Here is a 26,292-nt window from a genome sequence, read left to right on the forward strand (position 1 = left end):
GTGGGGTTCCCCCATATGCAGATATGGAGGAGGCATGGTATTACTACTCTTGCACATATCACAGATAGGGGGTCTCTTTGTTCCTTCCAATATTTACAGGCCACTTATAATTTTCCTAGTCATGTACTGTATAATTATTATCAACTGAAACATGCCTTCCGGGCACAATTTGGGGGCCTTGATCTGTTTTTCACCACTCCACTCCTTGAGGGTATGGCGAGCAATAAAGACCTCAGGAAACCACTGTCAGCATTCTATGGATATACCACCCGGAGTTTTACACCAATGTGAGATTAAATATTACAGAAATGGCAAAGGGACATCCCAGATCTGGATGAGGATGATTGTAAGGGTCTCCAGACTGCTACAGAGACCAGTTATTACGTGTTAAGTTTACACATAGGATTTATTATACCCCTCACAGACTGTATGTTGTGGGGGCATTGCCTTTGGCTAAGTGTCCCAGATGCCGTAACCCTACACATGTTCTGGGACTGTAGAGTCTTACAGGCATATTGGAGAGAGGTTCTGGGGTTTATGGAGACTAATCTGACCCAAGGTTTGCCTCTTTGGGCTCATTGATGACCTTCTGTTCTATTATGCAAAAAAGGTTATCCTATATAATTGGAAGCACCCAAAGAGGCCCACCAAAAATGCCTGGCTTAGAGAGGTGAATATGGTGCTCCCACTTTTTAAGCTCACCTATTTATCCCGAGGTTGTCCTGATAAATTGACAAGGTCTGGGCACCTTTGTTAGCTTTTACTTCTTTTAGACGGTTGTTTTTTTTTTTTTACTGTTGTTAGGGAAAAAACTTTTAAGGCTATTGTTGGTGGCGATTGGGCTGTTTGTTGATCTAGATCACACGCAAGCAACCGTCTACTAATGCTATTACTTTGAAGCCCAATTGCACAATGATTAATTCATTTCTATGTATTTGAGATGAAGAAAAGTTTAAGGAAATGGTGTCTTTACTATTGATGTCTAATTGTCCTATTGTCTGGAAATGTATTTTTGCCATGGCTATGTTTTGTACTTGCTTTGTATACTAAATTTCCTTCTACATACCGTTTCTTTGAATAAACGGTCCTTTGAAAAAAAAGAAAACTATGGATGCTGTGTTCTGTGGACTGAGGAGGAGATGGACCATCCAGCTTATCAGCGCACTTATCAGAAGCTTGCATCTCTGATGGTTTGGGGTTACATTAGTGCCGATGGTATGGCCATCTGTAATAGATCAGTGATTGTGGAACCACTGTGCCAAGTAACCAGTTTAACATTGTGCCAAACCTTAAGGGCGCTATTCTGGCACGTCCCCAGTATTCACCCTTTAACCCCTGTACAGGGTGACCAGACCGCTACTTCCTGGGATGGTCCTGGTGTTCTTGGAAGCTGACCTTCGAGAATCAGGAACTCTGATACCAAAAAGTAGAAGGCTCTGGAACTTGAAAATGCACCCAAACCACAGACACAGTTTGAACAGGAACTAAGACTAGGTTGGTTCATGGGCCCTGGTACAAGAGTTCATCTTGCCCCCCCCCCCCCCAGTGCTTTGTGGCAAGGGAGTACCTAGCCTTTCTACTGCCTGAGGTAAAAATTGAATTGAGCCCCCCCCCCCCATAGTAAAAAGCAGACAACCCCCTTCAAAGACATACTTGAAAAACCTTACATACAGCTCTACAAATCGTACAGGAGAATATTGCCCCACATATGTACCTCTTACATCCAGTGACGTCTCCTCTGATATAGATACTCTCTTTCCTCATCTTCTCCATTCAGACCAGACCACCATGATGATTTCTTTCAGCCATCTCCTCTCTGCAAAGTTGACAAACAGACATCTTAGTTTCCTACTTTTCCCATCATCCTCCTACATTCAGAACACTCCATCCTGCCAACTCTAATACTGTATCCGCTGTATTCCCCAGTATTATATCTGCAGAAACAGTTCTACTGAAAAGTCCCACAAATAGAAATAATTATCTGCCATAGTGCATAGTGTTAACAGTGTCCCCAATAGTAATAATGCCACCATTGTCCATCAATGTGCCTCAGTACAAAAAAAATACCCCCTTATAGTGTGCGCCAGTACAAAAAATACCCGCTTACCTTTCAGATCAGACCCCAAAACAGATCCTCAGATCAGACCCCCATATCAAACCTCTGATGAGACCCCCTATCTCAGACCTCAGATCAGACCCCATTAGACCTACAGATTCCCATATCAGACCAGACCCCCATTAGACCTCCATACCTCCATGTCAGACCTCAGACCAGACCTTTAAGACCCCTATTAAATATCAGACCAGACCCCCCATATCAGACCTCAGATCAGATTTTAAAATAAATAAATTAAGTTACCTCTCCTGCTACCACTCTCCCGGTCCAGCGGTATCTCAGCTCTCTTCTCTTCTAGGGGCCTGCGCTGCACAGTCACCTGACTGGCAGCAGCGTCTGGTCACAGTGCGCTCTGTACGTCCTGACACTGTAGTCAGCCAGGACACAGCAGTATGGGTCCTGAGAAGAGCAGGCAGGGAGGAGGGCTAAGTACAGCGCTCACAGTGCTTTACTCCCCCACCTCCTGCAGACTAGTGAGTGCTTCCATAATGGAAGCGCTGCATCTTATAAAGGGAAAAGTACAGCACCACTGTCTTATCAGCCCGGTTGAAACTGCAACCCCATAACTATGCCAGTAAAGAATGTTATACTTTGTCTACTCTGTGGTTTGAATTTTTTTTTTAACAAATTCCAATTTTTATCTTCATAGAGAATCCCTTTAAGATTTCTGAGGAAAATTTTATATTTTTCTTAATTTATAAAGTAGAAGACGAAGGCATCATGCAGCACTGTCAGATGCACTTGTAAAGAAAACCGCAGCACTCTCCAGCCTTGAATTGCCAAAGGTTTATTCACCAGCAAAAGCATTTTTGCTGGTGAATAAACCTTTGGAAATTCAAGGCTGGAGAGTGCTGCGGTTTTCTTTACAAGTGCATCTATACCTGGGGGAGTTCCCAACACGGCTGGCACCACCACATTAAGGGACGGTATTTATCGTTTTTCCGTTGTGCTGCTACACTTAGTTTTTTTCATATGCAGCACTGTCAGGCAGTGTTTTAGAAATCTTTAAAAAGCGGGAATCACACTTACAGTTTTTGTTGTAGTTTTTTTTTTTTAACAAACCCAGAAGTGCCTTCAAAATGAATGACTTACTGTATACACATCCAGCCTAATATGAATGTCATAAGTTTGTCTGCTCTATTGTTTGGGGAAAGAATAAATAAATAAATGACAAATTCCAATTTTTGTCTTCACAGAGAATCCAAATAAGAATTCTGAGGAAAACCTCATGTTGTCATTAAATTATAATGTAGAAGATGAAGATATCATGCTGCGCTCTACAGGAGAAAACCTCATTACCCTTAATGTACATCCAGGACTTCACAGTACAAATCTGTCATATTATCCCTCTAATCATGAGGAACCTTTTCCTGACCAATCACAGATTGTTACCTCAAGTATAGGTCAGAAAGGGGGTGAAAGGTTTAATTGTGGTAAAGAGTTCACAAAAAGCTCAGGTCTTTCTACACACAGAAGAATTCACTCAGGAGAGAAACCGTATTCATGTTTAGAATGTGGGAAATGTTTCGCACAAAAATCAGATCTTGTTAGACATGAGAGACTTCACACAGGGGAGAAACCATATTCATGTTCAGAATGTGGGAAATATTTTACACAAAAATCTGATCTTGGCAAACACAAGAGAAGTCACACAGGAGAGAAGCCATATTCATGTTCAGAATGTGGGAAATGTTTTACATGGAAATCAAATCTTGTTGAACATAAGAGGAATCACACAGGAGAGAAACGGTACTCATGTTCAGAATGTGGGAAACTTTTTACACATAAATCATGTCTTGTTACACATAAGAGAAATCACACAGGAGAGAAGCCATATTCATGTTCAGAATGTGAGAAATCTTTTGTAGATAAATCAGGTCTTGTTAAACATAAGAGAAGTCACAAAGGAGAGAAGCCATATTCATGTTCAGAATGTGGGAAATGTTTTACACAAAAATCAAATCTTGGTAAACACAAGAGAATTCACACAGGGGAGAAGCCATTTTCATGTTCAGAATGTGGCAAATGTTTTACACAGAAAGCAAGTCTTGTTGAACATGAGAGAATTCACACAGGAGAGAAGCCATTTTCATGTTCAGAATGTGACAAATGTTTTACACAGAAAGCAAGTCTTGTTGAACATAAGAGAATTCACACAGGGGAGAAGCCATTTTCATGTTCAGAATGTGACAAATGTTTTACACAGAAAGCAAGTCTTGTTGAGCATAAGAGAATTCACACAGGGGAGAAACCATTTTCATGTTTAGAATGTGGCAAATGGTTTAAACAGAAATCACGTCTTGTTGGACATGAGAGAATTCACACAGGGGAGAAACCATATTCATGTTCAGAATGTGGGAAACGTTTTACAGATAAATCATATCTTGTTACACATGAGAGAATTCACACAGGGGAGAAACCATATTCTTGTTCAGAATGTGGGAAATGTTTTTCATCGAAACAAAGTCTTTTTAGCCATAAGAGAACTCATGTAGGAGAGATGCTGTATTCATGTTCAGAATGTGGGAAATGTTTTAAGCAAAAATCATGTCTTGTTAAACATGAGAGAACTCACATAGAAGATAAGCCATATTCACATTCCAAAATGAGCTAAATGTTTTACACGGAAAATAAATCTTGTTAAAGATGAGCAAAGTCAGACAGCAGATAATCCATAATGTTGTAATTCTGTAAAAGCGAGATAAAATTTTAATCCTTTGTTATTCACAAACATTAAAATTGGGGCAACATGTGTCGCAAAACAACAGGTCACAGAATAGTTACACAACTTGTCTATAACTTGCTGTATTTTATATCTGCTGTTTGGCTGTAAAAAAACACCCAAATTGCAGGCAAGATGCAATTCTGCGTGACTTGCATTCTCTCATGACCTTTATACAACCTATGTCCAAAAATCCAAGTGTTGGACTTTTCGTGACTGCCAAAGCAACTCGTATTGTAACCTCTTTGACAATCATTAGATACAGTATCACAATGTGACATACCGATCTTCATATTACATGACATATGTCACCATTGGCTCAAGCCTAACAGCCTATAAGAATGATTGTTTTTGGATGGAATTATCCTGGACCTGCCAGATGCCCAAATTTATATTTATCTGAAGTCAACTGTGACTGAGATCCATAAAGAAAAAGTATTGTGGATTTAACCACCTAACTGTTCTGCCTGAGCTCAGCTCTGGCTGTGGGAAAAGTACTTAACTATTCTGCCTAAGCTGGGGTTGGGAAGAAGTGGAGGGGGAAGGGGGCTGCTTTAGCTGCTGATGTCTCCTTATTGGTAGCAGCTAGAAGCATGTAACTTTCATACAAGACCAAAATGACAGCTAAAGTCCAAGATAAGCAGGAGATGTCAGTGTTAGAAATCGAATGGGGAATTATTGTGGGTAAAACCTGCTTTTACTTTTACTTTCAGCTACATTCACTACTCCCTGTTACCAAGCCAGAGATCTGAGCAGCTAAAGCAGCCCCCCCCCCCCCCCTCCCCTTCAGTCTGGAGGAGAAGGAAGGGGCAGTTGCAGATCTGACAGGCTGTAGAAAGGAAATAATGATAAAAAAATTTAGAGTAATGTGGCATTATCATCATTGTAGTGACCCACATAATAAAGCTATATTATTACCACGCAGTGAACGCCATAAATAAATTCCACAAAATAATGCAAGTTGAATTTTTTAAAAATCTTTCCCCTAAAAATAAAATAAGTTATTTAATACAATACAGTATGGAACAGATGTATTTGAACACCCTGCGATTTTGCAAGTTCTCCCACTTAGAAATCATGGAGGGGTCTGAAATTCACATTGTAGGTGCATTCCCACTCTGAGAGACAGAATAAAATAAAAAAAATCAGGAAATCCCATTGTATTATTTTTTAAGAATTTATTTTTCTTGCACTGCTGAACATAAGTATTTAAACACCTGAAAAACAGCAAGAATTCTGGCTCTCAAAGACCTGTTACTGTGCCTTTAAAAAGTCCACCTCTACTCCACTCATTAATCTAACTTAGTAGCACCTGTCTGAGCTCTTTAAAGACACCTGTCCACCCCACAGTCAGTCAGACGCCAACTACTGAGCTGTCAAAAGACACCAGAGACAAAATTGTGGACCTCCACAAGGCTGGAAAGGGCTACGGGCAATTACCAAGCATCTTGGTGAAAATAGATCAACTGTTGGAGCAATTGTTAGAAAATGGAAGAGGCTAAAGACGACTGTCAGTCTCCCTCGGACTGGGGTTCCATGCAAGATCTCACCTCGTGGGGTATCACTGATAAGAAAGGTGAGGAATTAGCCTAGAACTACAAGAGAGGAGCTGGTCAATGACATGAAGAGAGCTGGGACCACAGTTTCAAAGGTCACTGTCGGTAGAACACTACGCCTTCATGGTTTCAAATCATGCATTGCAGGGAAGGTTCCCTTGCTCAAGTCATCACATGTCCAGGCCCGTCGGAAGTTTGCCAATGACCATCTTGGCTGACCCAGAGAAGGCATGGGAGAAAGTCATGCGGTCAGATGAGACCAAAGTAGAACTTTTTGGTCTAAACTTCACTCGTCGTGTTTGGAGGGAAAAGAAGGATGAGTTGCATCCCAAGAACACCATCGCTACTATGAAGCATGGGGGTGGTAACATCATGCTTTGGGGGTGCTTTTCTGCGAAGGGGACAGGACGACTGCACTGTATTAAGGAAAGGATGAATGGCTGGGTCTTCCAACATGACAACGACCCAAAGCACACAGCCAGGATAACCAAGGAGTGGCTCCATAAGAAGCATATCAAGGTTCTGGAGTGGCCTAGCCAGTCTACAGACCTAAATCCAATACAACAGGCATGCGCAACCTGCGGCCCTCCAGCTGTTGTAAATCTACAACTCCCACAATGCCCTGCTGTAGACTGATAGCTGTAGGCTGTTCGGGCATGCTGGGAGTTGTAGTTTTGCAACAGCTGGAGGGCCGCAGGTTGAGCATGCCTGCAATAGAACATCTTTGGAGGGAGCTGAAACTCTGTGTTGCTCAGTGACAGCCCCGAAACGTGACAGATCTAGAGGAGATCTGTGTGGAGGATTTGGCCAAAATCCCTGTTGCAGTGTGTGCAAACCTGGTCAAGAACTACAGCAAACGTTTGACCTCTGTAATTGCAAACAAATGCTTCTGTACCAAATATTAACACTGATTTTCTCAGGTGTTCAAATACTTATATTCAGCAGTGCAAGAAAAATACATTCTTTAAAAATCATACAATGTGATTTCAGAGTGGGAATGCACCTACAATGTGAATTTCAGACCCCTCCATGATTTCAAAGTGAGAGAATTTGCAAAATCGCAGGGTGTTCAAATACTTCTGTTTCTCACTGTATATATACCCCAAAATTGTTCCTAAAAACCTACAACTAATCCTACAAAATAAAAAAAAAGAAAGAAGAAAAAGTTATGACTGCTGAAACACGAAGGGGGGAAATATTATTGGTCCTTAAGGCTAAAATTAATTGTCACTAAGGGGTTAAAAGTACAATTGTGTCCCCGGCGTTGTGTGCAACAAGATTTACTGCAGACACACATTAAAAATCTACGATAAAATAAAGTGACATTTTTGGCAGGGTTTTTCCAGTTCTGATAAATATTTGATGTTCATTCAATCAGTATTATAAAGGGCATCTGTCAGCAGATTTTTACCTATATAATTGCCGTTACACCTAGAGGCTCTGCTCTCTGCTAGAGATGAGCAAAGTTTTAAAGAATTTGATTTGGACGCTTCGCCAAATTTTTCCAATATAAATCGGCTATGTTGTGGTAGTGAAACAGTTACTGTGTGTCAGTATGACAGGTGTCACTCTTAGAATCAGTTTACACTTAACTTTTCACTTATTTGATCAGTTAAAGGTCTAAAACTGACCAAATAACTCAAGTGTGAACTCAGCCTTACAAGTCAATGTTAGCGTCAGGTATAAAGAACCGTGCAGTGGCCTAAAATTCTACTATAGAGTGAAAGAGCGCACTCCTTTTACACCATCGTCAGCTGATTCCACATAGATTTCTACAGAATCTGTTCTGTTACACGCTGATACAAGTAGAGGGCCCATGACTGAGCGGAGATAGTGTCAGCATTAAGTTGGTGTTCACATTACTGTTTATTTTTCCCTTCTTTTGAACAACCCCAAAAAAACGGATCCTGTCTTTTTAGCATCTGCCTTCACACGGTCAGTAATTGATCAGTATTGGTAAGGCCAAAAAAACAGGAGTGGATTCAAAACAGAGATAACAAGAGGAGACGTGATCAGAATTTTTGCATGTCTTCTGCATTTTGGACCCACTCCTTTTTTTGAATTCCAAACATGATCAAATTCTGATGCAAAATACTGATCATGTGATAGAGGCCTTACGGATGCTCCAAAGACAGGATCCGTTGCGTTTTTTATTTTTTGGTCCTTCTGACAGATCAGAAGAAAGGTAAAAAAAACGGTGATGTCAACAAGGACAAACAGGGACACTAGTGGTCCTGTCATAGAATGGTGAGGGTGGCAACAGAGAGAGGAGTCAACACAGTTGCCCAGTTACATAGTGGGGGGAGCGGCGACAGCATGAGGGGTCAAGATGGTGGGGAGCAACAGTAGTGGCAGTAACAGCACAAGATGGTGGGTGGCAGTAGGAGAAGTGCAACGGGCGCCTCACTCCAGGGCCTCTATGTCGTGTCCCAGCTGTAGTAGGAATGCCGAGTGCTGTAGTGCGGCCTAAATGTCTCTTTATGTGTCACGGTGCTCTGACCTGGATACTGCTGGAGCCCAGGCTTTGGCTCTGAAGCACAAATAAGGGTGAATAATTGAGGGATTTGAATAACTTGAGTCCAGACCTTGAGATGAAATTCAACAGTGGCTTTACTTTGACTAAACGTTTCTTCAAACAGTTTACAGGCTTTGTCTTGGTTCTAGCAGGCTTTAGGATTAAACTGGCAGGCAAACTCAACTCTGCTATATCCTTCTCCCACTATGCTATACTGACAAGCTGACTGGATAACTTGGCTTCTTCTTTATACTGCACTTCACTTTTTGTCGGACTTATCTTCAGCCAAGGAATATGTTAGAAGCCTGGCAGCTCCAACATGGAGTATCAACCAACACAAACCAGAACTGCCGTAGCTCCTTCTGGTAGCAAGCAGGACTGGCCCATTTGTGACCAAAGGTGGGGGGGGGGGAATGGAATGGTGAGTTCCATTCTATCTAACGATAGGTCTGCCATGTTTGCTGCCACCTGCTGGTGAACCAGGTAAATTACATTTATAACAGTTACATACCAATATTATAGATGCACATTGTGGTAAACCTGGAGCAGAATACATAGATGGCATTGTGTTAGCCCAATAAAGACAGTAGCAGGGTGCAGGAATGGTAACACCACTCCGGGGTGTTACAGAAGATGGCAGCAGGGGTGTGGCAGCATCAGAATAGTGGATGAAGCATGTGGCCAGAAGTAACAGTCCATTTTTCACAATTTTCTGGTGTGGCAGCACACTGCAGTCAGAACATTACTGGCTGTTCTGACTCAATATCCTGACATTAAGTGTTGTGTGCAATGGCTCCATGTAACAATGGCAGACTGTATTGAACTCTGTATTTACTTCAGGCTCTTATCAGTGATAAACTCAACTGGTCAGGAATGTGTGAAGAATCCAGATGAATTTATTCGAAGCTGAAATCTTGTAGTTATGCACCAAAACAGTATGTGAAAAGATGATAATTTGGCAGAGTTGATCAGCACATTAAAACACTAGTGCAGATATAACATAAAATTGCTACTCCTGGCAAGAAGGAGGGAGGGAGCAGCAAGAACAGGGCAACATAATGGAGACAAGAGGACAAACATATGTAGCAATACAATGCAATACAGAGATGAGATTAATGATAATAACCATGAAGACATTGGACATGACACTGCCAGAATGATCTAGTCTGATGCATCAGGCAACAACGTGTGGAAATCCTGGCTGATCCACGCCTGATTCATCTTTAGAAAGGTTAATTGCTCAACATTTCCTGTTGAAAGGAGACTTCTCTTTGGGTTAAGTATGCCCCCCTTCCCCGACTAAACACCAGCTCTGATGCCACACTACTGGCTGGGCAGGAAAGCTTGCCCAGGGTAAACTCAATCAGTTGCAACCATCACTCAAGTTTGGCTACCCAGTAGTCCAGGGGATCTTAGATCTGGGGTGGCAGGGTGCAGTTCAAGTATGCCACCACCTGCTGGTTCAGGTTCTGCTCCACGTCCTGCTGCTGGGGGGTTTCTTCAGTATGCGGGTGAAGAAAAGTGCTCATTAAAGACTTAAGTTGCTGCTGATTGTACTGGTGCTGCTCCTGCCCTCCCCCTCCAGCAGTTTTGGCAGTGGAGCGTGAGTATAGGGGGTCCCCCCAGTCAGACCTTTGTGAGGATGGGCGATGGCACACATAAGCAGCAACCAACCAACCGACTATATAGAAACATAGAAACATAGAATGTGTCGGCAGATAAGAACCATTTGGCCCATCTAGTCTGCCCAATATACTAAATACTATGGATAGCCCCCGGCCCTATCTTATATGAAGGATGGCCTTATGCCTATCCCATGCATGCTTAAACTCCTCCACTGTATTTGCAGCTGCCACTTCTGCAGGAAGGCTATTCCATGCATCCACTACTCTCTCAGTAAAGTAATACTTCCTGATATTACTTTTAAACCTTTGCCCCTCTAATTTAAAACTATGTCCTCTTGTAGCAGTTTTTCTTCTTTTAAATATTCTTTCCTCTTTTACCTTGTTGATTCCCTTTATGTATTTAAAAGTTTCTATCATATCCCCTCTGTCTCGTCTTTCTTCCAAGCTATACATGTTAAGGTCCTTTAACCTTTCCTGGTAAGTTTTATCCTGCAATCCATGTACTAGTTTAGTAGCTCTTCTCTGAACTCTCTCCAAAGTATCAATATCCTTCTGGAGATATGGTCTCCAGTACTGAGCACAATACTCCAAATGAGGTCTCACTAGTGCTCTGTAGAGCGGCATGAGCACCTCCCTCTTTCTACTGGTAATTCCTCTTGCTATACACCCAAGCATTCTGCTAGCATTTCCTGCTGCTCTGTGACATTGTCTGCCTACCTTTAAGTCTTCTGAAATAATGACCCCTAAATCACTTTCCTCAGATACTGAGGTTACAAACATAAGGAAACAGCCGGCACTCCTCTCTTGCGTCGTGGTGCTCGCGTCTAAGGTATGAAAAAACCCACTTCAATCTTCAGAAAAAGAGACTTTGCTATATAATATATCATCCAAAAGTTTAACTCCTACACAGTTAAAATTGCTACAGAAAGGTCTTTCATTTAGTCCTACTGAACCATTCGATAGCTTTCAATTTGATATGGACTGTCGCCGTTTCTTTAGGAGCATACGTTTAAAGGCTCATTTTGCAGGCAAAGATATGTCGGTCTCCACATCAAGTATTCCTACACAAACAGGTTTAAACTTGAATCAATTTGGCTTAAGACTAAAGAGTAGTTTTCAGCCTCCAAAAATACATCATCCTGCTGAGACCTACATATCTTTGGTGCAAAGAGATTTTGATGCAATCATTTCTGATTTTCGTCATGAGGGTTTGGCCATCGCACAAAATTTATCAAAGGAAGAAAGAAATGCATTACATACCATATTAGATGATAAAACTGTTATCTTCAAACCTGCAGACAAAGGAGGCTCCTTGGTAATGCTAGATAAGGAATATTACGTGTCTGAAATTTTATCACAATTATCTGACCGTGATACATATCATCCATTAGACAGGGATCCGGTGTTTGATATCAAGCGTAAATTGTCTGAAATTGTGAATAGACACAATGAGAAAGGATTAATAGATGATAAATTATGTCAATTTTTAATTAATCAACATCCGGTAACCCCTGTATTATATACGTTGCCAAAAATCCATAAATGTTTGATAGCACCACCTGGTCGGCCAATTGTAGCCTCCAATGATTCAATATTGTCTGCACCGGCAATGCTCCTTGAAAAAGTTCTGACTCCATTGATAAAAAAAACTCCCTCTTTTTTATTGGATACCACCCATTTTTTGTCCGAGATTAGGAAGATACATTTAGAATCAGGAGACCTTCTAGTCACATATGATGTAAAGAGTTTATATACATCTATTGAACATGTGAAAGGCCTTACTGCGGTTGAATGGGTTCTGGAATTTTCGGATTATAGTGCACAAGAGAAAATGTTTTTTCTCCAATTATTACAGTTAGTTCTAGAGGAGAACTATTTTCTATTCCAGGACACATTCTTCAAGCAAAAACGGGGGACTGCGATGGGTTCGCATGCCGCACCGCCATACGCAAATAGCTATATGGCTTGGTTTGAACAACATTTTGTATACAGCAATTTATTATATGCGCAATTTTGCATTTTTTGGCGTCGATTTATAGACGATATTTTTTGCGTATGGCGGGGCGACATCGAATCATTGGATTTGTTTACTACACATCTGAACAATGTATGGCCTGAACTATCCTTCACAGTTCAAAGTGATTTAAACAAAATGAATTTTCTGGACACTTGGGTAATAAAAGGCCCTGATAATTTTATACAGACTGATTTATACATAAAAAAAACGGATAAAAATAGTCTGCTCCATTTCTCTAGTAATCATTCACCATCGGTAAAAAAATCTCTGCCTCTCTCACAATTTAGGCGTGTAGAAAGAATTGTGTCAGATGAAGTTTTAAAAAAAAACGAGATTGCAAGAGATGGCAGATAAATTTTCATCTAGGGGTTATCCGAAACCTTTATTGGAGGATGAGTTAAAGAAATGTAGTGGCAAGATATATAAAAAAAGACCTGACAGCGATACAAAACGGTTACCATTTATTGTTAAGTATCATCCGTGGATTAATAAATTTCGACACATTATTAATAAACACTGGGGGATTGTGCGTACAGCCTACCCTGAGATTGTGGAATTCAGAGATGTACCCATGATTTGTTACAAACGAACCAGAAATATTAGGGATACAATTGTTAAGGCTGATATAGGGGGCAGTAAGATGTCACGTCAACTTTTTTTGTCCACTCCAAAGAAGGGCACCTTCCCGTGTCTGCAGTGTGTTCATTGTTCAGCAGTAATTAAAGGTGAAACCTTTTCCCATCCACACACAGGTAAAAAATTCCCGATTACGGGATTTTTTACTTGTGATAGCAATTATGTGGTTTACCTGTTGAAATGCCCCTGTGGTTTGATATATGTGGGTGAGACATCTGTCAGAATGAAAGATAGGTTCAGTAATCATAAATCCAGTATACGGAAGAAAAATCTGCTATTGCCTGTCCCCTTTCATTTTGACAGCTGTTCTCACAACATATCACAATTAAGGTTTCAAATTATTGAACAGATACAGCAACCACGTAGAGGGGGCAACAGGTTATTAATGTTAAAAAAACGGGAAAGCTACTGGATTCACACTCTGCAGACTCTGGAACCCAAAGGTCTTAATCGAGACTATGAAGTGAGTTCTTTTCTATAAGGTATCAAATATTATATTTTAAATATTCCTTACTTGCTGTGCATTGCTGCTTTGATTAATTTTGTTTCTTTTTTAGTCACAGAAAAAATGAAAATTGAAAATACTGAAAATAATGCAAAAATAATGCGAAATATATTGTTATTAATGCCATTATATAAAAGTTATTTATATTTAGGTTGAAAGAGATGAAGATATCTCAAGATATTGATTATGAATTTTTTTATTTTATATTGGGTTCTATATATCTGACTGCACTACATGTCTGCCATCTTTATTCCTTTTTTCCTTTTTCCTTTATCTCTTTTTGCATGTATAAATATTCATAAGTATCCATTTACTATTGTGATCACAGATTGAGATGATCCGTCTTCAGTTGTAACTATTCATTCATTTTGTGTATACATTGTAACCATGACAGTATGACGTCACCGCGTCTGAACGCCGGATATGGCGCTGTATTTAAATTTCCTTGTAATTCAATTCACTATGCTTGACAAAGGCTCAGTGTTGAGCCGAAACACGTGTCGCTTCCTTGAATGCTTGAATGCTTTGAATAAAGCCAACTGAATCGCTAATAGTGAGTGCCGGTCTTTTTCTGAAGATACTGAGGTTAGGACTGTATCACTGATTTTATATTCTGCTCTTGGGTTTTTACGCCCCAGGTGCATTATCTTGCACTTATCAACATTAAATTTTAGTTGCCAGATTTTTGACCATTCCTCTAGTTTTCCTAAGTCCTTTTCCATTTGGTGTATTCCTCCAGGAACATCAACCCTGTTACAAATCTTTGTGTCATCAACAAAAAGACACACCTTACCATCGAGGCCTTCTGCAATTTCGCTGATAAAGATATTAAACAATATGGGTCCCAGAACAGATCCCTGAGGTACCCCACTGGTAACAAGACCATGGTCTGAATATACTCCATTGACTACAACCCTCTGTTGCCTGTCCCTCAGCCACTGCCTAATCCATTCAACAATAGGATGTCTTGTAAGTAGTTCTGTTTTTTATCCCTCGCAGAAGTTGTAAAAAAGGCCCCCATTTGGGCTTGTAGCAAGAGTCCAGTAGTCATCCCTCTGTGGAATGGTGATTAATGCAGCAGTCACTATGCAAGAAACTCAGCATGCATCTGGCTATTTTCACAAGGGAATCAGAGAGTGAGTCCCTGCCTCCATCTTTACTGCATACTGCCACGGCCTGTCTAACCCTAACCCATCTGCCTGGTCTTCCTCATCGCCCTCCAGCTCCATATGCTCATTCTGTCCCTCTGGCAGATAAACCATCTATTTCCGTATACAGTTCCTGAGAGTTAATGTCCTCCTCCTCCTCCTCTGCCAGTTCAGCCCCCACAGGGCTCAGGTGGCCATGAAATGTAGGTCCCCTGGCCAGCCAGATTTATCAGCATCTGCCCCAAGACATGAAGGAGTGGAATCAAATCTTTCATCCCGTAGTCCTGGCAACTGACAAATAAAGTGGCCTCCTCAAAGGGCCTCATAAAACGGCAGGTGTCACGCATAAGCTGACACTGGCTAACGTCAATGTGCACAGGATAGTACCCTTGTCTGCCTGCATCATCAAGAAATCGTTTGCGGCCTTCCTCTGCTCATATAGTCGGTCCAACGTGTGGAGGATTGAGATTCAACATGTGACAATATGAGGCAATGTTTTGCAGGTTAAGAGTGGCTGAAGTGCATGCACAGGTTCCTGGCCATTTACAAGATGTCTTGCAGTTGGTTAGAAGACCCGAGGAACCAGTTTATAACCAGATTAAAGATGTGCGCGATGCAGGGCGCATGGGTCAGCCCTCCTTGACGCAGTGGCGAAACAATGTTCTTCTCGTTATTGGTTTCGATCTTCATTTGGCAAATAGACAGCCAGAATTCAATTTCTTGGTTGATGACACCAAGCAGTTCCTCCCCGGTGTGACTCCATTTGCCAAGGCTGGCCAGGGGCAGAACAGTGTGACACCGCCGTGCTCTGCATAGGTGGTATGCTGGAGGACCAGTCAGAACTGTGCTTACAGTGGAGGCTGAGGACAAGGTGGAGGAGGACATTGGGGCAGTAATCACAGCTTGAGAACATGGAGGCAACATTACCGTCACCTGGCCAAGTTGCTGGTGTGCCTGGGCAGGAACCACATTTACCCAGTGGGCCGTAAAGGACATATATTGTCCTTGACCATACAGTTGTGTTCAAAATTATTCAACCCCCAATGCTGTAAAGGGTTTTAGGGAATTTAGTGTACATTTGTAATTGTGTTCAGAATAAAATCTTACAAGGACTTTTTAAAGAACCAAATGCAACTAAAATGACATCAATTGTTTTTGTAATACAGTATTAAATGTTTTTTTTGTGATTTCTTCATTGACACAATTATTCAACCCCTTAAAGACTACCACTCTTAAGAACAGAGGTTCATTCAAGTGTTTGTGATCAGGTATTGAAAACACCTGTGGATGTCAAGGAGCAGCAATCAAGCATAATAACCACCAATTAGGAAGATTTAAAAGGACTGTGATACTCAGCTCCTTCTAGACATTTACTGGTGTGTTTACAAACATGGTGAAGTCAAGAGAATGGTCCAGGAAGACAAGAAAAGAGGTGATTTCTCTTTACAGGAAGGGCAATGGCTATAAGAAGATTGCAAAGATGTTAAACATACCAAGAGACACCATAGGAAGCATCATTCGCAAATTCAAGGCAAAGGGCACTGTTGAAACGCTACCTGGTCGTGGCAGAAAGAAGAGGCTGACTTCGACTGCTGTGCGCTACCTGAAGCGCAAAGTGGAGAAAAGTCCCCGTGTGACTGCTGAGGAACTGAAAAAAGATTTGTCAGATGTGGGTACTGAAGTTTCAGCTCAGACAATAAGGCGAACACTGTGTAATGAAGGCCTCCATGCCAGAACTCCCAGGTGCACCCCCTTGCTGTCTCCAAAGAATAAGAAGAGTCGACTGCAGTATGCCAAAAGTCATGTGGACAAACCACAAAAGTGTTCTGTGGACTGATGAAACAAAATTAGAACTGTTTGGGCCCATGGATCAACGCTATGTTTGGAGGAGGAAGAACAAGGCCTATGAAGAAAAGAACACCTTGCCTACTGTGAAGCATGGCGGGGGGTCAATCATGCTTTGGGGCTGTTTTGCTTCTACAGGTACAGGGAAGCTTCAGCGTGTGCAAGGTACCATGAATTCTCTTCAGTACCAGGAGATATTGGATGAAAATGTGATGCAGTCCGTCACAAACCTGAGGCTTGGGAGACGTTGGACCTTTCAACAGGACAATGATCCCAAGCATACCTCCAAGTCCACTAGAGCATGGTTGCAGATTAAAGGCTGGAACATTTTGAAGTGGCCATCGCAGTCACCAGACTTAAATCCGTTCGAGAACCTCTGGTGGGACTTAACCGCCTCACGTCCGCCCATAGACTATAAACGTCTTATGGGTGGACGTCTTTTTCTGACAGCACGTTTTAAAACGTCCTGTCAGAAATAGCAGCTGCACGCTAATCGTGCAGCTGCTGATCGGGTTGCCCACTGTCAGTGACAGCAGGGCAACCCTAAGACAAGGCAGGGACAGTTCCCAGGTGTCCCTGCCTTCACGATCGCTGCAGACACAGCGCTCACCGAGCGCTGTGTCTGCAGAGCAGGAAGCGCTGTGCGCTTCCTGTTCCGGCCCGGCGGTCATGTGACCGCCGTGACCGGAGTGTGCAGGGGCTGTGTGAGGTCTCTCAGAGACCTCGATCAGCCCTGCACTGAGGCTGTACAGCGCAGAATTGCTGCTGTACAGCCTCTATAGGGGTGCATTTGTCCTGTAACTGGGGCTACTATGTCAGCCCCAGTTACAGGAGAAATCAACTGTGAAAAAAAAAAGAAAAAGTGAAGCAAATGTCCCCCAGAGGTCTTGTATGACCTTATGGGGGACGAAAAGTGTAAAAAAAAAATAAAAAAAATAAAGGGTTGAAAAAATAAAATAAAATAAAGTTTCACATGTAAAAAAAAAAAAAGTTCCCAAGTTAGGAATAAAAAAAAAAATTTAAAATCTAAAAAATAAAATAAAATAGACATATTTGGTATTGCCGCGTCCGTAAAAAACAGCTCTATAAAAATATCACATGACCTAACCCCTCGGGTGAACACCGTAAAAAAAAAAAAAAAAAAAACTGTGTCAAAACAAGCAATTTTTGTCACCTTGCATCACAAAAGGTGCAACACCAAGTGATCAAAAATGCGTATGTCCCACAAAATAGTACCAATAAAACCGTCACCTCATCCCGCAAAAAATGAGCCCCTACATAAGAAAATCTCTCAAAAAATAAATAAACTATAGCTCTCAGAACATGGACACATTAAAACATTATTTTTTTGTTTCAAAAATGCTATTATTGTGTAAAACTTTAATAAATGAGAAAAAGTATACATATTAGGTATCGCCACGTCCGTAACAATCTGCTCTATAAAAATGTCACTTGACTGAACCCCTCAGGTGAACGCTGTAAAAATAAATAAATAGAAACTGTGCTAAAACAACCAATTTTTTGGTCACCTTGCCCCATAAAGTGTTATAATGAATGATCAAAAAATCATATGTACCCAAAAATAGTACTAATAAAACTGGCACCTTATCCCCTAGTTTCCAAAATGGGGTCACTTCTTGGGAGTTTCTACTGTAAGGGTGCATCAGGGGGCTTCAAATGGGACATGGCATCTAAAAACCATGTGGAGTTCCTTTTCTACTGCGCCCTGCCGTGTGCCCATACAGCAGTTTATGACCACATGTGGGGTGTTTCTGTAAACCGCAGAATCTGGGTAATAAATATTGAGTTTTGTTTGGCTGTTAACCATCGATGTGTTAAAGAAAAAAATTGATTAAAATGGAAAATCTGCCAAAAAAGTGAAATTTAAAAATTTGATCTCCATTTTCCTTTAATTCTTGTGGAACGCCTAAAGGGTTAACAAAGTTTGTAAAATCGGTTTTGAATACCTTGAGGGGTGTAGTTTCTACAATGGGGTCATTTATGGGGGTATCCACTATGTAGGCCCCACAAAGTGACTTCAGACCTGAACTGGTCCTTATAAAGTGGGTTTTGGCAATTTTCTTATAAATTTGAAGAATTGCTTCTAAACTTCTAAGCCTTCTAACGTCCTAAAAAAATAAAATGACATTTCCAAAATGATGCCAACATAAAGTAGACATATGGGGAATGTTAAATAATAAATATTTTATGAGGTATCATTTTCTGTTTTAAAAGCAGAGAAATTGAAATTTCGAAAATTGCGAATTTTTCAAATTTTTGGGTAAATTTGGGATTTTTTCATAAATAAAGGTGAAATATTTTGACTCAAATTTATGACTATCATGAAGTACAATGTGTCACGAGAAAACAATCTCTGAATGACTTGGATAAATAAAGGCGTTCCAAAGTTATTACCACATAAAGTGAGATATGTCAGATTTGCAAAATTTGCCCTGGTCAGGAAGGGGGCAAATGGCCCAGATGGGAAGTGGTTAAAGAAAGCAGTTGCAGCACGCAAGCCTAAGAATGTGACTGAACTGGAGGCTTTTGCCCATGAAGAATGGGCGAAGATACCCGTAGATCGCTGCAAGACACTTGTGTCAAGCTATGCTTCACGTTTAAAAGCTGTTATAACTGGAAAAGGATGTTGTACTAAGTAGTACTAAGATTGAATGTCACTTGGGGGTTGAATAAAACTGATAATGATGTGAGCACAGAAAATACATTTGTGGTTATTTCATTATAAATGTTATGTTATATTTGTCTGACTTACAAGTGCCTCTTTGATTTAATTGTAAACAAGATGACTGAAATGATCAAAATCAATGTCAAACTGGCCAAAACACTCAATTTCAGTGGGGGTTGAATAATTTTGAACACAACTGTAGTTACAGCTCCACACCGACAGCCTCAAGGACTGACCCACCTTCTGCTCAACATACACTTGCAGGGCTGGTACAGCCTTTTTAGAGGAGGAGTGACGGCTTGGGACTCTTCACCTTGGCTTGGCACAAGCCATCAGTTCTTTGAAATGTGCAGTGTCAACTACATGGAAAGGAAGGAACTGTAGTATCAGAAACTTGACCAGGAGAAGGTTCAGCTTCTGCTCTGTTGGATGAGTGCACACATACTGTTGTCTCTCGGTGATCGATTGCTGGCAAAACACATGACGAGGAGGAGGAGCATCGGGACCAGTGGACGATGAGAAGGAAACACAGCTCCCTTCTGCTGAGGTGGTGGAGCCCTGACAGCTGGAGAAGGGTTGGTGGCTGCTGGGAGATGCTGTACCACTACATTAGTGCCACAATTTCCCCAGGCCACTTTATAGTGATGCTCCATGTGTTGACGCAGGGCCGTGGTGACAACATTGGCAGCCTGGCCGTGCTTCACCTTCTGCCCACAGATCCTACATGTGGCCATGCTTACGTCCTCTGGCAACTTTATAAAAAATTTCCACACCGGCGAAAAATGGCATTTTACCCCCACCACTGCATGATGACTACCTGCTGCTGCCTGTATGAAGCTGAGCACTGCTAGTTGTTTCTGGACAGGGAGGCTCCTGAGTAGTGGTCTACCCCGAGCATGTTTGGCTCCAGATCTCACACTGCTGCCATCCTGTTGGCTCATGGCCACGGTTGCACTATGCTAGCTCAGCGGAACGCTGCCACCCTGACGCTGTCTCTCACATGCAAGCTGCCTCACCCCCTGATGATGATGAAGCCTCCTCTTCACCCGGCTCCCATGTGCGAGCAGCTACATCATCATTCACTACTATCTGCTCATCACTTATGTCACCCTCACCAGTCTCACGGTCGCGTCCCTGATCGCTCGCAAGACACATGCTCCCACGCAACTCTCATCGCTGCTACTAACTTGCCTACAGGAGGAAGCAGCAGACCTCCTCCAACTCTGCACTGGGCAGTAGCTGCTAACTGTCCTCAGTAATATCTTCAGAACAGGTGAGGGAACAGAACTTATTCATGGGCCATGCCAATTTAGTGTGGTGTCAGAGGAACCCACAGTCTCCTGGCTGTGAGTGTCTGATGTCAGTTAAGATAATGTTGAAGACTTAGTCAACCATTCCAGGACAGTGGGATTGGTCATCAAACCACGACTGCTGGATGACATTGGCAGCTCTGGCCTGTTGCTATAGCTGCTGCTACCACCACCCCTTCTTCTGCTGCTATTTCTGTGGCTCCAGCAACATTTCTGCCACTTCCCATTTCTTTGGAGGGCCCTGGCACCCCTTTGTTGGACATACTGTACGGTAACTGTATATGTAAAATAAGTTATTCAATTTCAAGGTGGACACCCCACTAACAGTTATATTACACAGGTTATCCCCCCCCCCCAATATGAGAATCAAGGCCTAATGGAATTGCTTATCTATTAAATCAGGTGGACACCACGCTAACGGTTATAATACCGAGATTATTCACCCCAATATGAGAATCAAGGCCTAATAGAATTGCTTATCTATGAAATCAGGTGGACACGACGCTAACGGTTATATTACAGAGGTTATTCACCCCAATATGAGAATCAAGGCCTAATAGAATTGCTTATCTATGAAATCAGGTGGACACCAGGTATAAAGTTTTATTAGGTTCTTAGTAGGTTCTTTTCAGAAGCGTTGAGATCCAGGTCACGGCACCAAGCCTACAGCAATACGAAACTCTTGAGCAAATTATTTTCAGGAACGTTCTTATGTTTGTTAGAGGCAGAGGAGCAAGGCAGGTAACAGGAAGTAATATAGGCGGCAGACAGAGCATAGCAACGAGGTACAGTGATGTTCATGACAGTGCTTACAATGGCAATGGTAAACACCCTATCTCTCCTAACAGGAACTTTTATAACCCAGAGAACAAAGAAGAAATCATTAGCATAACTTAAGTTTGCTGCAGTGTAGAACATTACTATATATAAGAAAAGTCACTCCTCCACTCCTTCACAGTTCTTAATTAGTTAAACGTTCTTGCTATCTGACAACATCCAAACATGAATATGCATAAGGAAAACTAAAGGCAGGTTTAGATTCTCTGATGTCACAGCCGACAGTCAGCTGCTCGCTTAGTGAAGGAGACTGCTGCATTTACCTGCAGCGATCATCTCCACAGTATGAGAACGAATTATTGATATTGCGATCACTTTCCCATACAGCTGAATTGTTTCTGGGCAACAGATTGCTATTTAGACCGCACAATTTGCTTCCCAAAAATGATGATTGATGTGCCTGTACGAATGACAGGGTCAACTGATAAGCATTTTGCTCGTTCATTGGGTGAATAACGGCGCATTTAGAAGGGCAAATTGTTGGGAACAAGAGTTCACAGGAATGTTCGTTCCCGATAATCTGCACGACAATCGGGCCGTGTAAATCCACCTTTACACCTCTTTATACATCATAATAGTTCATTGGCTAAGAATTTTCTAGCACGTATGAACATGAATATCTAATGTACTTTAACAATTGATCCATTGTCCTCTGATCTCATTGTCAGTTCACAAATCCATCACTTACACTCCATGATTTCATGGCTAGTCCTAATCAGAAAACATATGGTTTAACTGATCACCTGGGGACCTATCAGAATAATTCACTAATAACCAAGCTATTTCCTCATTTAACTCTTTTCAGAATTTTGAGGTAGAAATATAAAATATCCGACTGAGACAATATGGCGAACGGGTAGCATCCTACACAATGTTGTGCTGTGTCCTCACTGCATATAGCATCAGGATGTAGTGCACGTAGGAATGCACCTGATGTCTGATCTGAGGTCTGATACAGATTGGGGGTCTGATCTGAAGTCTAAAAGTTTGTGGGTCTTATACAGATTGGGGGACTGATGTGAGGTCTTGAGCGTAACATTCTCTATAGGCATCGGTAGATAGGAGCGAATCGAATCAGATGAAGTGGAATTCGATCCAAATTTCAGGAAAAATTAAATTCGCAACAACTGCGAATTTTCTCCCGCTGCAAGGAAACGAATCGCAATTTTTCCTAAAATGGCGGCTACAATGGCAGTTACACATGTGAGGAACTCTGGAAAGGCGGGCTGACCCATAATGCCATGCATGCAGCCAATCAGCCCTGTGATGTCACAGCCCTATAAATACGGCGGCCATTTAGGAGTCAGACATTTTCCAGCGTTCTGAGTGCAGGGACAGACGTGAGAAGGCACTACGGACAGCAATAGGAAACACCTCGTAAAAAAAACAACTGAAAAAACGATTTATAAGTGCAGGGAAAGGATAGGGAGGAACCATTTCACAGCATCTTAGTGCAGGGAGAGATGTCTGAAGTCGCTAGGGACAGTGCTAGAAAAACCTCATTGTTAAAAAAAAAAAAAAAAAGAGCGATTTACAAGTGCAGGGAAACATTATTTGGGGATCCAAATAGCCATTATAGAGCTCTGGCAGTCCAGCAATTTGTTCTTGTTATCGGGGTGCAAGTGCTATGTTGAAAAGTCTTTAGTGGCTTATATCTGTGGAAAAAGGAAAATATATACGCATTTCACTTCTGCAGTTATTTGTGTTGAAAGAGTTTAGTGGCCTATTTCAGTACAAAAAGGAAAAATATATACGCATTTCACTTCTTCAGTTATATGTTGTGAAAGCCTACAGTGTCCTATTTCAGTACAAAAAGGAAAAAAAAATACACACTTCACTGGTGAATTTATTTCAGCTAAAAGCATTTAATGGCCTATTTCAGTACAAAAAGAAAAAATATATTCTCAGTTCACCTCTGCAGTTATTTGTGGCGAAAGCGTTTAGTGGCCTATTTCAGTACAGAAATAAAAATATATACGCACTACACTGGTACATTTATTTCTGGCAAAAGCGTTTAGAGGCCAATTTCAGTACAAAAAGAAAAAAATATACGCACTTCACTGTTGCAGTTATTTGTGGCGAATGCGTTTAGTGGCCTATTTCAGTACAGAAATAAATATATATTCTCAGTTTACTTAGGCGGTTATTTGTGCTGAAAGCATTTACTGGCCTATTTCAGTTAAAAAAGAAAAATATATTCTCAGTTCATGTTGGCGGTTATATGTGTTATTTTGTATTTCAGTACAAAAATAAAAAAATATTCTCATTTAACGTCGGCGGTTATATGTGTTGAAAGCATTTAGTGGTCGGTGGTCGGTGGTTATATGTGTTATTTTGTATTTCAGTACAAAAAGAAAAATATATTCTCAGTTCACGTCGGCGGTTATGTGTGTTGAAAAGATGGCTGGGAGTCAGCAGGGTGGCAGCAGTGGGAGGTTGGGAGCCAAATGTGCCCGGGGTAGACCACCTGCTTCACAGCAGCCTACCTGCCCGGGAAGTAGTGGTTCAGGGGTTCATGGAAGCAGCGGCGGTAGCAGTCAGTCAGTGCGGACTGTTGGGGGGAAAATCACCTACATGGCGGTATGGCAGTTTCTGTTAAGCCGCCAGTAGAGGTTAACATGGCCATGCTGCTACTTCCATCCCCACACTATGTCACCTTGCCACTCTGTGGTATCCTGATACTGCTGCTGCTACTGCCATCTACACACTTGGTTACCTTGTCACTCTGTGGTATCCTCCTGATGCTGCTACTGCCATCTCCACACTATGTCACCTTGCCACTCTGTGGTATCCTGATGCTGCTGCTGCTGCTACTGCCATCTCCACACTATGTCATCTTGCCAATTTGTGGCATTCTCCTGATGCTGCTGCTGTCGCCACCTCCAGACTCCGTCATTGTGCCACTCTGTTGACTCCTCCTGGTGCTGCTGCTGCCACCTTTAGACTCTGTCATTGTGTAACTCTGTGGCCTCCTCATGCTGCTGCCACCTCCACAATCTTTCGTAGTTATGCCACTTTGTGGCCTCCTGATGCTGCCGCCACCTCCAGACTCTGTCATTGGGCCACTCTATGTTCTCCTCATGCTGCTTCCACCTCACCACTCTGTCATAGATCCACTCTGTGGACTTCTCATGCTGTTCCCACCCTCCTCACTTCATGACTGGGCCACTATTTTGCCTTTCGGCCTGGCTGACATCATTATTTATTTGACCTTTCTTCTTATCTGTCAGAAAAAAAGGAAAAATGAGACGCATAATGGATCCTGTCTGTGTAGCAGCTGTAAGGCCTGTATGGTCCTATCAGAATTGGCTTATGATTTGGTAGCCAAAAGCAGGAGTGGGTATAAAACACAGAAGACATGCAAATATTCCATTCACATGTTTGTTTTTTTGGGCATTAGCAATACTGATGGATTATTGAGCAAATGCTGACCGAGTGAAGGCGTATGCTTCACAGACAGGATCCATTTTTTGTGGGTTATTGTTCTGATGGATCAGAGGAAGGGCAAATTAATCAGTAACGTCAACAAAAACTTACTGCTGACTAGAGATGGCCTTGCGGTTCGCCCGGCGGTCGTTTCGCGGCGAACTTTGCGTGTTCGCGATTCGCCGAACATGCGAACATATGGAGAAATTTGCGCCCGCCATATTCTTTTACATTGTGAAGAACTTTGACCCATGACACATCCATCAGGTGGTACAGGACAGCCAATTGAGACATTACAGCACATGGACATACCCCCTACCTTATAAATAAACCAGATCTGGCCGCCATTTTAAATTCAGTGTATTGCCAGTGTAGGGAGAGGTTGCTGTGTGGAGCAGGGACAGGCTGTTAGGGACACCAAACGCTAGCTAATAGGGCCACAAAAGTCATTTTAAGGACTAGTATAGGTGTGCTATCGATATGTGTGATACACAGAGGGGTGCAATATACTTATACTTTTATAATGAGTCAAAAACACATAGATCTATATAGTGATCACCTGAAAGTCAGGGTTTAAGGGCTTACTAGGGCCATTTTTATATAGGGTAAGGTTCCGGACGGGTGGTCTGTGGTTAGGCTATCAGGGCCAGAATAGCACCCCCCTGTAGGGCAATATCAGGGACAGTTCTTTGCCCACCCGGTCCTACCACATCATCATCTAGCCCAGGGATAGATGTTTTTTGCTTTCCCTCCGGGATTCATGGATGTGCACTGGAACACCCCGGATTGTGGAAGGACATATGGTTTCTGATTTGGTGCCGCCGAGCACTTGTTATTGCCTACCACATCTATGCTTTTTGCTTAACTTTAACAATTTAATTTATTTTCATTTTGAGGGATATCTTTTCCCTTCACACGTCCGCAAAAATGGTCCGCATCCGTTCCGCAATTTTGCGGAACGGGTGCAGACCCATTCATTTTCAATGGGGCCGGAATGTGCTGTCCGCATTTGCGGATCCGCACTTCCGCATCTGTGCTTCCGTTTCCGCCAAAAAATTAGAACATGTCCTATTCTTGTCCGCAATTGCAGACAAGATTAGGCATTCTCTATTATAGTGCCGGCGATGTGCGGTCCACAAATTGCGGAATGCACATTGCCGGTGTCCGTGTTTTGCGGATCCGCAAAACACTTACGGACGTGTGAATGGACCCTCATAGTAAAATTATTAAAGGTTACGTTTTATCTTTTTGTATATTCTAATGGATTGCCTTCCTTGTATAATGTTATAATATACTTTCTATGTTAGAAAGTATATTATAGTGCATTTGTATTGTGCGGCAGTTGTGT

At 42.0% G+C, this 26,292-nt stretch overlaps 2 protein-coding genes across 3 annotated transcripts in view; one reads left to right on the forward strand and one right to left on the reverse strand.

The window, feature by feature from the left end:
• Window positions 1–26,292, reverse strand: part of LOC120991124 (zinc finger protein 585A-like) — a 2,129,672-nt gene that overhangs the window by 1,716,716 nt on the left and 386,664 nt on the right. The window lies entirely within an intron of this gene.
• Window positions 1–26,292, forward strand: part of LOC120991122 (zinc finger protein 501-like) — a 200,565-nt gene that overhangs the window by 67,711 nt on the left and 106,562 nt on the right. The window contains exon 3 of one of the 2 annotated variants that reach the window (XM_040420012.1): window positions 3,586–4,665. In XM_040420012.1, coding sequence (XP_040275946.1) covers window positions 3,586–4,665 — 1,080 coding nt within the window. Of the gene's footprint in view, window positions 1–3,312; window positions 5,032–26,292 lie in introns of those variants that run through there. The other variant, XM_040420013.1, reaches the window with a different exon arrangement.

Source organism: Bufo bufo, chromosome 2 (assembly GCF_905171765.1).
Source record: "Bufo bufo chromosome 2, aBufBuf1.1, whole genome shotgun sequence".
Lineage (NCBI taxonomy): Eukaryota > Metazoa > Chordata > Amphibia > Anura > Bufonidae > Bufo > Bufo bufo.